The sequence below is a fragment of the Ascaphus truei genome, chromosome 14 (genome assembly GCF_040206685.1).
Source record: "Ascaphus truei isolate aAscTru1 chromosome 14, aAscTru1.hap1, whole genome shotgun sequence".
NCBI classification, from domain to species: Eukaryota; Metazoa; Chordata; class Amphibia; order Anura; family Ascaphidae; genus Ascaphus; species Ascaphus truei.
Window position 1 is genome coordinate 28,757,292 of NC_134496.1, and position 13,756 is coordinate 28,771,047.

Sequence of the window (13,756 nt, forward strand, 5' to 3'; positions counted from 1 at the left end):
GTTCGATTACTCAACTACTTAAAACCATATAAATAAATATTGCTGAAAATGTCACTGATGCAAATTAAGTTCCAGGATCTTTCACCATGAAAAGATGAGAGCCTACACAGTTTTGTAATATTTTATTGATGGCTCGTGCATAACTAGCCTGGGGTTGAAGCAGTGAATAAACAGAGGTTTCTATTGTGCTGCTGTCCAAAAGTACCACCATACAAGATATGCCATGTCATATGGCAAACTGCATGGTATAAACACAGAGCCAGCTGCATACTCAAAGGTACATTGTGCTCCTTCAGCATTATAATGTCTGAATACAAGAACATGTTCAACTGAGACCAGGGAGATTCGAGTGGAACAGCGGCGTTCTAACACCAACATTTGGAACAGTACAGAACACTGGTAACTACATCTGAATATTTTAAGGAACACTACAATACAAAAGTTGCTTTAAATGTCATCTATACTTTCATATTGTTCAACAATGACCCTGTTCAAATACTGTCCACCAAAATGCTATAGATCCTTCACAGTGAGAATATGACATTGTGCTTCAAAACCAGGCTCTGCTGTTTACAAAGGCAATGTTCTTACCACCAATCTACATTCTATGATATCTCAGAGAAAAGTATATTTCCTCGTCTGAGCTCTACCTCCTTTTACATTTTAACACTGTACTCAAAAGGAAGGTATCAGAACTTTTGTTTCTAGGAACATCAACATTATATGAAGTTTATACATGGTACTGCATACAAAGTTTTGATAAGGTTGACAACATTGTGTACAGACAGAGGTAAATGCCCACCTTTCCATATGCCATTGTCTTGAGTTACTAGGGTCTGATGCAGAACAATCGTTTATTTTCCTTTACTGACTGTCTGCAGGTGAGGAAGCTATACAAAGGAATTAACTCAATTATTCGTTGCCTTGTTTGGAGGATCACAATACTTTTTAAAAACACTTTTATAAAACTGAAAACATATCTGCTTGTCATTTGATTATTTTGGCGGGGACAGAAATAGATTTATACAATTACTTTATTTGAAACAATGATTTTTCGACCTAATTCAATGTGCTGTAATCATTAGTAAATATAAAAGCTGTATAGGATTCCTCTGCTGACCTAATACGACATTCTCATTTCACCAGGTATCTGCCTTGTTTATATGCCAATGACTAATCACATCATTGTGCATACCAAAATGCAGTACGTTTTTAGGCCCTTGTAACGCTTCTTCTCATGACCATTGTTTGTTAAAGTGCACAACATATAACATAAAAATAAAACACATAAACTATCAGAAGGGAAACTTGCATCTGAGGCTGAAGGGAGAATGCAAGAATGAGCTCGTCACCAGCGGAGAAAACAAATAGAATCACCCAAGTGAGTCTCAAGCGAGCATAACAAAATAAGGACATGTGTACACATGACTGAATATGTCTGGGCTTAACACAATGCTAATCCCGTGTATAATGTGAAGCATATTTGCCTGCCACATATCCTCATTGCCACAGTTAAGTAACAGGGGGATGTGGAAAAGGAAATCACATTCAAATAATGCCCCACTGAACTTTCGGCAGTGAAACCTCCCAGGCCAGGGGATTTCTACAGACGTCAGCTAATGAAGGTCACAGAGTTTAAAGAGATGGGTGCACACAATTAAGGCATTTGTGACCTTCGGTTAACGATTGGACCAGACAACTAGTGTAAGTGACAGACACCAGAATAAGGGATGTATGCTACCTAATTTAAAATGATAGATTAAGAGAAAAAAACGTAGAAATCCGTTTTCCCCCAAGTCGAAAAGTAAGCTGAAGACATTGGTGTATTAGTCCAAAAGACAGAAAAATTGCTTTAATAAAAGTGGCTTTGCAGAATGCATAAACATACAGGACAAAAAAGGTAAACTATCAAAGCTACCTGCAGAGAGATCCTAAAACTGAATCAAGACAGACCTTACAACTCTAGTTTTGGTACCCACTGTCAAAGCTACATGATTTCCCAAAGCAGTTGGAAAAACTTAATTCAAGGTGGACCAGCTTGGCAAGTAATGACGAATTTCATTTGTGGTCTGACCTAAACCATAATGCTGTCTACTGCCTTCCTACCCCTCCCTGCCTGGAACGTTATTGATAAGCAGTCTGTCACTTTGTGACATTTCCCATTTCCATTGTTTCCTTCTAGCTGGATTGGAACGGCGTGATTTATTTATGTTGGAGTTCAGAGCAGTAGATTGCGTTTTGCTAAATTGGATGAGGAAATACAAATCTTATCAGCTGTAACAGTTCCAGCATCCGTATTGTATTTTCTTACCAATATTATTTCCTTCTTTTCTGTACGCAAGTCAACGTGTTCTTCACTTATAAGGAAAAGTTATTACAAAGTCGTGAGAGGCCAAAAAAAAAAGCATTATTTGGCCTCACAGATGAAAAATTCCAGTAATAATTTGTAGGAAGTATTCAAAGTCATCGACTCTTTGCTTGAGCCGGCCTTTTTAAACAAAACCTCGACTCCTGTAGACACTCCACCAAATTACTTTTCAACAGTCTTTCTCCTCCAAAGTTTCAAAAATTCAGAATCAAATTTCAGCCACGCAACGGTCAACTCACAAATCTGATATTTCCTCTGCTGAGCTGACTAAAACTAGGTGCAGCATTTTCAAATCTATCGCTGTGGACGAGATCCTTATCCCTATCAGAGGGATCAAACCATCTACTGTAGCTGTCCAGGTGACCCTATTCCGGCCTGGCTAAAAGGAAGCGGTGTTTGATCTGGCCCCTTTTATTCTAAAAATTGCAAACTTCTCATTGTCTTCAGGCTTTTTACCAACCTCATTAAAGGAAGCATTTATTTCACCTTTCAAAGAAATACTCCTTCGATTCACTTAACACGGACAACGAATCTATCAGTTTCAAATATTCAATTTTTAGCTAAAATCATTGTAAAACTAGCCCTAAAACAGTTGGTGAACCCCCTACCCAGATTTAATCTGTTGGACTCCCACCAATCTGGATTTTAAAAACATTACAGCACTGAGACGACCCTGATAGGTGTCACTGATTTGCTGTTTAACACTGTAGACAAAGGGGGCGCCGCTGCTCTGATCCTTCTCGACCTGAGCGTAGGTTTCGACACAATCGATCATACTCTTTCTGCTGACCAGACGTAAATCGGATGTTGGGTTGAGAGGTAAAGTGCTGTCCTTTCTTAGTGTCTGTAGTCAGAAAATCACCCACAAAGCGAATTCTTCAAACATTCGTCCAAAAAAAAAAAAAATTAGTTCCATCACTACGCGGGTGATATCCAGATGATGTTAGACATCTCCAATGATCTTATCACGACGGTGAACGGTCTGAATAATTGCCTTAGTGACATCTCTAATCAGATGACATTGAATACGCTACAACTTAATGCCTCTAAATCCGAGCTCCTCCCGATAGGCCCTAAAGCACCAACAGATGCTATAAGGAACGCCTTCAGCGATCTAAAAATCAATAACTCTGCCATCCCAAAAAAAGAGAAGGTGAGAAGCTTTGGAGCTATTATTGACAAAACATTGATCAACCTCATCTTGCAGCTATTGTGAAAAACTGTTACTTACAAATCCATCGGCTGAGACAAATTAAAGAGTTTCTCTCGAAAACTAATCCACAAATAGTAGCACAGGTCCGGGTCTCCAAAAACATATTATCAAAGCCCTGCAGTTGGTGCAAAACTACACTGTCCGTCTTCCAGCAGATAAGGAGACCGCATCACGCTAGTATTACAAGATCTGCACTGGCTCCCGGTGGAGCAAAGGATTCATTTTAAGGTCTTGACCCTTACATTTAAGGCCATCCATGGACTAGCCACCCTTATGTTCAGAATGGTTTAATCTGTAACACCCCCAATCAGGCCCTTAGATCGGTCATCGCTCCTCAACTTGTTTTAAGGTTAAGAAACCAGCTGGGAGAGCTTTAAGACCGCGGAATAAGCTCCCTGCTACTTTAAGAAATCCGGATGCTTTGCTTTCATTCAGAAAGGAATGAAAAACCTTCCTTTTTAAACAAAACATTGCAAACAGACCCGGATACCCTGGCACCCAGCTTTCCTGCTCCCGTTTGCGCTTTCGCCCTCTGTTGGTCTTCCTCGTCGTTTCCCTATATGTTTTCGGTAGGTCCCGTTTGTACGTCTGGGAAGAGTGTCCTCCCTAAGTTCCTACATGCACTCTATTACTGAGTTTCGTAGGGAGTAGCGCATTAGAAAAAAATTCTAAATAAATTCAGGCACCATGATGCGCTATATGCTACGTATATTAAGGTTAGGGAAATAAATTAGGACAGAGAGAACAGAAGCTTTTTTACAGATTTTTCCTAGAATGTCTGCATGTGACTGCGACAGTAGTTAAAAAAACAACCAGAAAAAAAAAAAAAGCTGTTACCCCACCCAAGCCTAATTACTACTAGGTAGATAAAGGATCAGTTCATAAAACTCCCAGTTCCAATGTTCTCCCTACCGCAAAAGAACAGAAATACAATTTTCCAAGGGACGGGTGAAACAAATAAAAGGAAGGAGGAATTTGAATGTATAGAATTCAAACTTTCAGGCCATTATGTTCCTTTTTCTTTCTTTGTAAAGTAAATGAATGAGATGGAAAAGTGACATGATTCCATACTTCTGTTTGACACTAAATCAAGTGTATTTTTAGAACATTACAAAGTGTTCAACATTTCAGTCAACTCCAGTGAACCGTCAATAAACATGATACTATACTCGAGCGAGTTCTGTTATTTCCCTGTGTCTGGATTTTGTGGACAAAGGGCAACCTTCTTCATTACAACACAATGTCTCCTATCCATTTTACACGCGCATCTGCTTGCGATACTACCGTTATACTTAAAACTGGGTTAGAATAAAAGGTCTCTGCCGCACACATAATTAACGGTTAAAACTTTTAAGTTCTTCATAGTTCTGAATTGTGTGCAGTGATGATGATGACACGTATCGAGGGTCCCAGCCCCTTCGTCAGGTTTTGGAGGAATACAATATTTAAGTCACACAAAACGAGTACTGTGGAGGAATGGATCCGATAGAACAATTCTATCTAAAGGTAATCTTCCACACTACCTCATTGAGCAAGAACCGTGAAAGCAAGATTAAGAACACGGTACAAAAACAGGATACTCCACAAAACCGTCTGCGTTTCTATGAGTAAACTTCAGAACTGGACATCACACACACTTGATATTTTATGTCTCAGCAAACTATTTTACGTCACTACACAGTGCATTATTTACTCATTGCTACCACTGATTAAGCCCGAGACGAGCACTTTATCCTGCGCACTGTGAAATTCCTGTGTTCCTCAGTGCCTGCATCACATAAAAACAGCTCTTCCTCATCTGTTCCTGAAGGGAACATGCCAACAGAAAAACAATACTATCTGGGAGATGTGCAGTGTTTTGTACTGTTCCACTCACGTGCATTGAGATAAGTAAGAGAAGAAAACTACGCATTTTAAGCTATCAGGATATTTTCTTTGATTAGAACGTTAGCGATTGCTTTTTGGCGACCATGTGTTAAGATAAGTGTATGTACTTCATCCTATCACACATTCAGACTGAAAACAGAACCCCTTCATTGTTTGATGGTGTGCAAAACAAATGCATGGCTGCCCTTTTTTTTTTTTACATGGGTGATCCAGAACAAGTCTAAAGATTGCTTAAAGATAGGATAGCATCCAGCTGTTAAATACTCAAAGAATGAAAAGCAAGGGAAGCACTGATTCACTGTCAAGTCCCAATTAGACATGGTCACTCATGGAAATTAACAAGAAAAATCCCTGGATTTTAGTGTGTGCGCATCCTTTACAAAACTACTGAAACTGCAATAAAAACAGCCTTTATTCTTTATTTCTGTGTGTATTACGCTCATTCACATTTTAATCTGTTTTATCCATTTTCCTCTTTCACCTGCATTGCAGTGAATAACCAAGGCAGTTCCCGTTTGGCCTTTAAATCCTGCTGATTATCTGCCAGACCTCATCATAACAGAAATATGTTATCTATTGGCGCTGTCTGTGGCATCATGATTTAAGAAAGCTGTGCACACACAAAAAACACACACCTGTGCATTTTTAACACCACAGTTCTAGGAGTCTGCATTAAACCCAACTTGTGGTTGATATTTTCTGGTAATACAGAAGCGGGCAAGAGGAAACACAGAGGACAGTCACCTACCCAAAGCAATGACGTTAGAGGCTCAGACAGCAGCACAATATGCTGTACTTAAAAAAAGCCAGTTCTCAGAAACAGGGAGGCTGTCCATTATGTGCGAGGAAAATAACCAAAAAAAAAACTGTGCGTCAGGACATGTGTAACTTGTTTCTTTTCCAGAGGCTCGTCGTATATTCGAAAAACTGCTCAGATCCAGAAGCAACCTGGCCGGTTTGTAGTGAATGTGTGTTTGCATCCTCCCTATGTGCTCTCCCCACTATCTTTTTGTATGACGTTTCTCTTCACTCTACGCATCTCTTCACCCGGAGATCACACCAATAAATATTAATTTTCAGGTTGTGATGCCAAATACCATTCAAACCCCTGAAGTAAAAATGAAAATGCTGCAAGCATAGAAATCCCTGGAGATTTGTTGGTAGTTTTGAATAACCAAATGTGGGGTTTAGAAAATCTCACAAATTCTTCAGAGGCAAACTGGGGAAGAGAGTGGTGATGTATATACAGTAGGCGTATTACTTATAGCAGTGTTGGCAAAGAAAATGACAGACAGATACAGTACATGTTAACTCAATTCATATTGTTTCTCGCTTGATTAGAATAATAGCAGCACTGTATGTGGATCCTATTCATAGGAGCAGTCAGATGTTATCAGTAGAGGGCTTGATCCAAATGAATAATTGTATGATATTGTTTCAGTAGGAATACAGGCATACCCCGCATTAACGTACGCAATGGGACCGGAGCATGTATGTAAAGCGAAAATGTACTTAAAGTGAATCACTACCTTTTCCCCACTTATCGATGCATGTACTGTACTGCAATCGTCATATACGTGCATAACTGATGTAAATAACACATTTGTAACAGGCTCTATAGTCTCCCCGCTTGCGCATAGCTTCAGTACAGGTAGGGAGCCGGTATTGCTGTTCAGGACGTGCTGACAGGCGCATGCGTGAGCTGCCGTTTGCCTATTGAGCGAGATGTACTTACTCGCGAGTGTACTTAAAGTGAGTGTCCTTAAACCGGGGTATGCCTGTATGTAAGATATTTATATGAAATTTCACTATGATTAGGATGTATGTTTCAGACGTCATTATCAGTCTATTTTCAATATACAAGACACATACATGAAATTTCATTATGATTAGAATATATGTTTATTTCCAATATATATGTCTTCCATCTCATTTGCTTTGTTTTTAAACGTTGCGCTTTTGTAATTCTTGTAATTTTTATTTTGAATATTTGTTCATCATATGCTTTTAATGTCACTATATTTGTGTTTTGTTTTTTCCTGAGTGTCTCCATTGTGCTATATACTCCCCAGCTATGCCCAGACATTATATACTTCTGTATTATAAGTGGTAATGGGGTATATACTATCTAACTAACAGGTTAAACCAAACAAGCATCCGATATATACAGAGCGTGTGACGTCACTAGTAGAGGCGGGAGCAAGAGTCCGTGGCTCCAATGCTAGTCTCATTACTTAATTATTCACCCATGCCGTGCGCGATTGGCTGACATGGCATCCAATGGGATGGGGGCCTCCCCAAATCACGCGATAGCAACGAAGCGTGTGACGTCACGGTTGGGGGCGGGAGTTATACTACATAATTGAGAACTCAGTAGACCCGCAGTTACTCTTTGATAAAGGGACAACTGTCCTGAAACGCGTCAGAGTGTTTGCTGTACACTTCAGATGACCACTCAATAAATCGATTTTTAACTGGAACTGGTGTGCAGCCCCGAATTTCTTCAAACAGCAGTGCTCCGCCGTCGGACCCTACGGGACCACCTTCAACTTAACTCAATTCAACATAACTTTAATAAAAGATTATTCCTTGTGGCCACCCCCTCTTCCCGTTTCAGATAATACCTTTTCTTAGACACTGGAAAACTCTGCAACAACACACGCCCACCTTGACATAATCCAGAGGCCGTCTGCTCTTAGTTGCCTGCAATTCTCTAGAAGGACAAGGCAGCCCCAGCACTGCCTGCGATACTCACCTGCCAAAAAGATCTTCCAGTTTTTTTCTTCCTTTTAGCAATTCATTCAGAGTTGAGATTTAAAGTAAATATGTCAGGCGGAGACTACGCCGCGGGGATATGTTTTGAAGCATTTGATATTTGTACTGAGCTTGGATTAGTGTGCGCTCGGCAGGCATTTGCTGTCAATAATTTACAACGTTTTTCTAACATTCTGGCTGAACTTAGAGAGATCATTCTTTTTTTAAAAGTGGGAAGTAAGAACTTCTAATCAGGTTACTTGTTAGATCGTGACAGGATTACAAAATTGACGTGACAAAATTGATGTGTATAATTGTATATCTTTACACATACCCAAGAGACAAACAAGTAAATAGCTTATTCTTTGGAAGAGGGTAGGTCACCTCTATTAAAAAGAGATGGGAGGGGGGGGGGGGGGGGGGGGAGGGGAGAGGAAACAATGGTACATTCTCGTACAAAGATTTGCAATGTGTTTTTTTCTTCGATGCAGAGCAAGAAAACCAAACTAACAACTAAATTCTAATTTTACTTTGTACTACGAATTGAGCCATTATTTAGATAAAGGATGAAATTAAGTATTTAAACTGGCTACAAGCAGCAAGCATGGTACTTTCTTCATCTGTTTTTCATGGCCCAGTGTTCTATTGATATGTAGGTTACAATCCTCAATGGTGTCCAATTTCAAGAAAACATAGGATTGAAAGATTTTGTTCCTTCTGAAGCCACATGCAGTTAAGGCGGAGAACCTGCTGCGGTCGGCGGCGCGCGCAGCCACGTGCGCTTCACACCTGCCCATGATGTCCTCCGAAGCCGGACCCAGTCCCTCCTCACTGCAAGGCTCACTATGCGCTGTGACGCGTCAGCCATCAGGGGATGCAAGAGGATTGTGATCCCGAGCGGTGACGCGTTACGTGGTGCGCTGGTGAGCCTATCAGCACCGGGGGCTGGAGCTGTCAGAGCTTCCCCCACCTCCAAAAGGTAGGGGGGGGGGGTTAAGTGTATGTATATGTGTGTTGTGTGTGTTTCGCACAGCCCGGGGGGGGGGGGGGACTTTACAGCACGATCAATCTGCCCCCTTGTATCACCCCCCACCCATCTCCTCCCGGACCCCCCTCCCACTCCTACTACTCCTCCTCCTCCCTCTCCTGCGGACCCACAACCTCCTACAGCCCTGCCCCATGGCTGCGTACTCCCCACCCCCCTCCCCTTTTTGACCACGCCCCCCACGCCGAAAAAAGTTCACTGCAGACCGCAGATCGCGGTGCAGTTACTTGCACGCGCCACCGGCAAGCAAGACGGCCGTGCGGGCGCGTGCAGCGGGTCCTCAGCCTAAGGAGTGAGAAGCAGCCTGATGGGTTTATACCATTTGTAGGCATATGTAAATGCAACTGGAATTAGCTGGAAAAATACAATTCCTTGGTATTTCAATATAATCAATGAGTGCACACGGCAGGAATCGGATTTACACTGAATAGCTTACCTTTCACGGTCTTGACAAACACGGCTTTCTCTTTGCTAGGGTCCTTCTCGTCAACAAGAATCCCATGAAAGATCCGCCCAAAAGTCCCTGAGAGAAGAGAAAAGACATTAGCACACTGTGCGATATCTGGAACACTGGGATACCGCTTTCAAACTGCAAAATAAATGTAAATGCTTTTAGACCAATACAGCACTGAGAGTGTTAGAACATAAGGCCAGTGTTAGACGAGGACAGAGTAACTGGTCCATCAAGCGCCGTCCTGCTGGCCAGCACTGGAAACTTTTGGAAAGAGGGGCAGGATAAAGCATCCAAATCAGTTACTATTGTGTTTGTTCACTCTATTGTTCATTCCATTTCAGTGCCCGAGAAACCAGCAAAACATGGCCTGACCCCATGGCCGTTTTGTGCATCTAGAAGTTGGGGGGGGGGGGGAGGGTGTCAAATCAGCTCCGTAAATGGAAAAAAAAAAAAAAAAAAACCTCTATATCGAACAGACTGCTGCTTTAACCACTTCAGTGCCGGAGGGACTGTAGCAGCAGCATGCCAGTGCAGTGTGAGTGACCGAAGCTCTTAAGACGGAAGAGGTCTTGCATTCCCCTTCACGGCACATCACGTCCTGCGCTACATGGGAACACAGGACGTGGACCTAATATGAAAAACAAGCTTTCCTTGGGCATGATGCAGCCCCTTTGACGTAGTGACTACGTATTGGGGAACCCAAAGGGTTCACTACCTGATCTTGAATTATATCAAGCTGAAGAACAAGTGTGGAGTGTTTTGCATTTATGGTTTCCAACAGTAGGGACTGTCTAAGCAAGGGTGAAGGAAAAGCAGTGTGTGTTTTTTTGTTGTTGCTCACAACCAGTTATTTTCTATTAAAAAGTTGCAGTTCCAAAAAGTCTGTAAATAAGAAAAAAAATAATAATAATAATTAAACATGGTGATGGAGATGTAATGTCTCACTTTAATGCAACGCGTAATATATTTCAGCCTTTCTAAGCATGTTTTGCACTCGTAAGTGTTATGCAGACGCCTTTAAAAACAAGGTAAATTCGATACCATCACTTTAGGCTTGTATTTACTGTGCAGACACTATGCAGCTCACTGAAAGCATGTCTACACGCCTTTCCAGTGAGAAACATCTCACTAACAAAACACTTCAATGCACTGCAGACCCTCTGTCAGCAAAGGAATAGCACAGAGCTGCAGTAGTTACCTTTTTCGTAGTTTGGTTACCAGAGGATCACTGAATGTATATAAAGGGAATCTAAGGCACACAGTTATCATCTTCAAGGCTCTACACTTGTCTGGTACTCCCCAACCTCTAAGATGCGATTTCTCTCTGTACCCCTTCTCCTTTCCACTCTTTTGCCCGTCATCGCCTAAAAACGTTTTATCTCACTGCCCCCAACCGTGTTACTTGCTCACACACCGAGTACGCCAAGCACCTTCTGTCAACAGCTTCAAATCAGATCTGAAAACACACCTTCTGAATTAAACCTTTCAGCAGCCTGGACTCATGATCACATTTCCCTCACACCCACAGAGGCACGTACTATACGAATCATCATGGTCAGGCACTGCTATACACTGCAATTACTCCTTCCCCTACCGTGTTCAAAAGTTTAGCACCCATTTGCAGATCTGGGCCTTAGATTCCATTTCCTACCACGTGTTTGTATTAAAATGACCTGTATTCTATTGCTTATTTTTTTTTTTTTAAGGACTGTGTATATTGTAGTCATTATATGAATAAACACATAGTTAATTGTTCTATACTCTGCATGTTGAAGTATCCTACATTAGTCTACCCTGTCACATAAATTAGGAGCGTGCGTAAGCAGACTGCTGCAGAACAAGTCGAGACTCGGCCTTACCATAAAGGAAGCAGAGTTGATAAATGAAGGCAAAGAAAAATAAACGTTGGATCATTAAATGCAAAATATTTTCAGCCACCTTCATTGTGCTAAGAGAAGAAAACAAATAACATATGTCAAAACCCATACAATTCTGTTTTGTTAAATAGTTTTTCGGAAGTTTTTGGGCCCTCTTCTCAGGTCCTGTACTCCTTGCCAATTCTCCAGTTAGCAAATGGGTATAATAGTGGCAGTTTGAAGTTCACTCTACTGAAGAGGTGCAGAGTGCATAGCTGACAAATAGGAGAAGTGTGTGTATATATTGTTAATTTTCACAAAGGGATACCACATTTCCCACCCAATCGTCGTCTTTCTTGAGTGCAGCCTATAAGGCAGGGGTGTGCAAACTTGGGGGGGAGGGAGGGGAGGGGGACTCGGCAGTTCCAGAGGCCACGCGCTCTTCCACAAGGTATTTAAATTAAATGACGGCGCATTGCGTGAGGCCTCTGCAACTTCCCTCGTCTTCGGCGACACGACGGCAAATGATGCTGCGGGGTCATTTGATGCCGAAGACCAGGTAAGGCACGAGCTGGGGGGGGGGGGGCAGGGGGGCGGGGGAGAGCAGGCAGGGGGGCGCAGACGGAAATGTCTGTGCACCCATGCAGTATAAGGGATTCTTTTTTGGCTGATTTCTCAACAATTTTTTGTACCGATATTCATTATCTTCCCTTTATGCACCATGTGAATATTATCCATTATACATCTATGCTGTATTTAGTTGCGTGGAAGGTATATTTCTTGTATACTTTAGTCCACAGGACCATAAGAAAAAATATGCATTTAGTGAATGTCCGGCTGTAACGGAGTTTACGAACACAGGGTTAGCAGGCTTGAATAATTTTTTGTTTTATCAAAAGATGCAGCTTAATGACTCCTTTGTAATTAGACTTAGGTTGAAAATATAGAATTTTACTAATAAATTGCAAGCTAATTTGGGAGGAGCGCAGAATTTGTGTATTTGTTTTCAATAATTGTAAAGCCAATTCTATTCCTAGTTGCACACCGCATAAATATATTGAATTATATAGTGTTACCGATACATTCTGTTGTAGTGGTAGGTCTGAGCTCACCTAATTCTGTTTTGTTAAATGTACAGTAGTTGCAACATTACCATAGTATGGATTTTAAGTCCATACGAGTGGCACTTCTGAAGCATACTTAATGTTGTGTATATGTATATTTATACATATGTAGTAGGATTCATTGTGCCCACAGTTAGAACACAGAATATCACATGGTATACAATGGCAGTGTTAATTCAGAATATCCCAACATATCCCACCTAAACAATTCAATGGGCCTGTGCACAGAGATGAACCATTTTTGGACAGGGAACCAAGGTTGGGTGGATGTGTCGATTTAACGTCACATTCTACAGAACCTTCAGCTCACATTTACCTTGAGAATGAGCTATGGCTTTTCTTCCTCAGCCTTGTAAAACACATGGCTGATTCTGTCTGTGTCATAATAACAGAGAGGATGTGCAGTCATTGTCAAGTGGACTCTTATCTTATAGACAAGGTTCATTGCTGACCAGAGATTGAAAGACTTGATACAATTATCAGGAGCAGCAATGGAGGAAATCCAGCCAAGGACGTCAGGCGCTCATGCTGATCGGGCGATTTCCTGGCCAGCTACTTGTGTCCGTAGGGGGGGGGGGCGTGCACGTGACGTCACGTGAGTGGTTTGCCCTCATTGGCTGAACCGCACACGTGACCAGGGCAAGCGCCACAAATGCAAAAATATCTGTCTTGCTAAGCATTGCGCCACTGCGCGCAGGGTCCCAACAATTTACTTTCATTGTTTTGCTCGCGAGCAAGCTCTCAGCCTGGACGCTGCCAACGGTCATGATCATTTGTAGCAGGACCAACTGGTCCATAAATGGAAAGATGTTCAAGTCTTCCCTACAGACAATCAATAATTTTGTTGTATTTACTCTTAGGTAAGGTAACTCACAATGAGTGCAATCTCATACCATGAAGTTGCAATATAGTAAAAACACTGAGCAATTTAAATATGTCTTTCATTATGTTTTTGATTTTATATATTACCTTTAAGGGGTATTTAAGATTCAACAGTTGCAGTAACATCTTAAAGCACTTCAGGGGTCTGTCTTGGGACCTCTTCTCCCTACACA

General features: G+C 41.6%; 1 protein-coding gene across 2 annotated transcripts in view; it reads right to left on the reverse strand.

The window, feature by feature from the left end:
* RYK (receptor like tyrosine kinase) overlaps positions 1 to 13,756 on the reverse strand; it is a 115,851-nt gene that overhangs the window by 30,461 nt on the left and 71,634 nt on the right. For both annotated transcript variants that reach the window (XM_075570273.1, XM_075570272.1), the window contains exon 9: positions 9,704 to 9,790. In XM_075570273.1, coding sequence (XP_075426388.1) covers positions 9,704 to 9,790 — 87 coding nt within the window. The remainder of the gene's footprint in view (positions 1 to 9,703; positions 9,791 to 13,756) is intronic.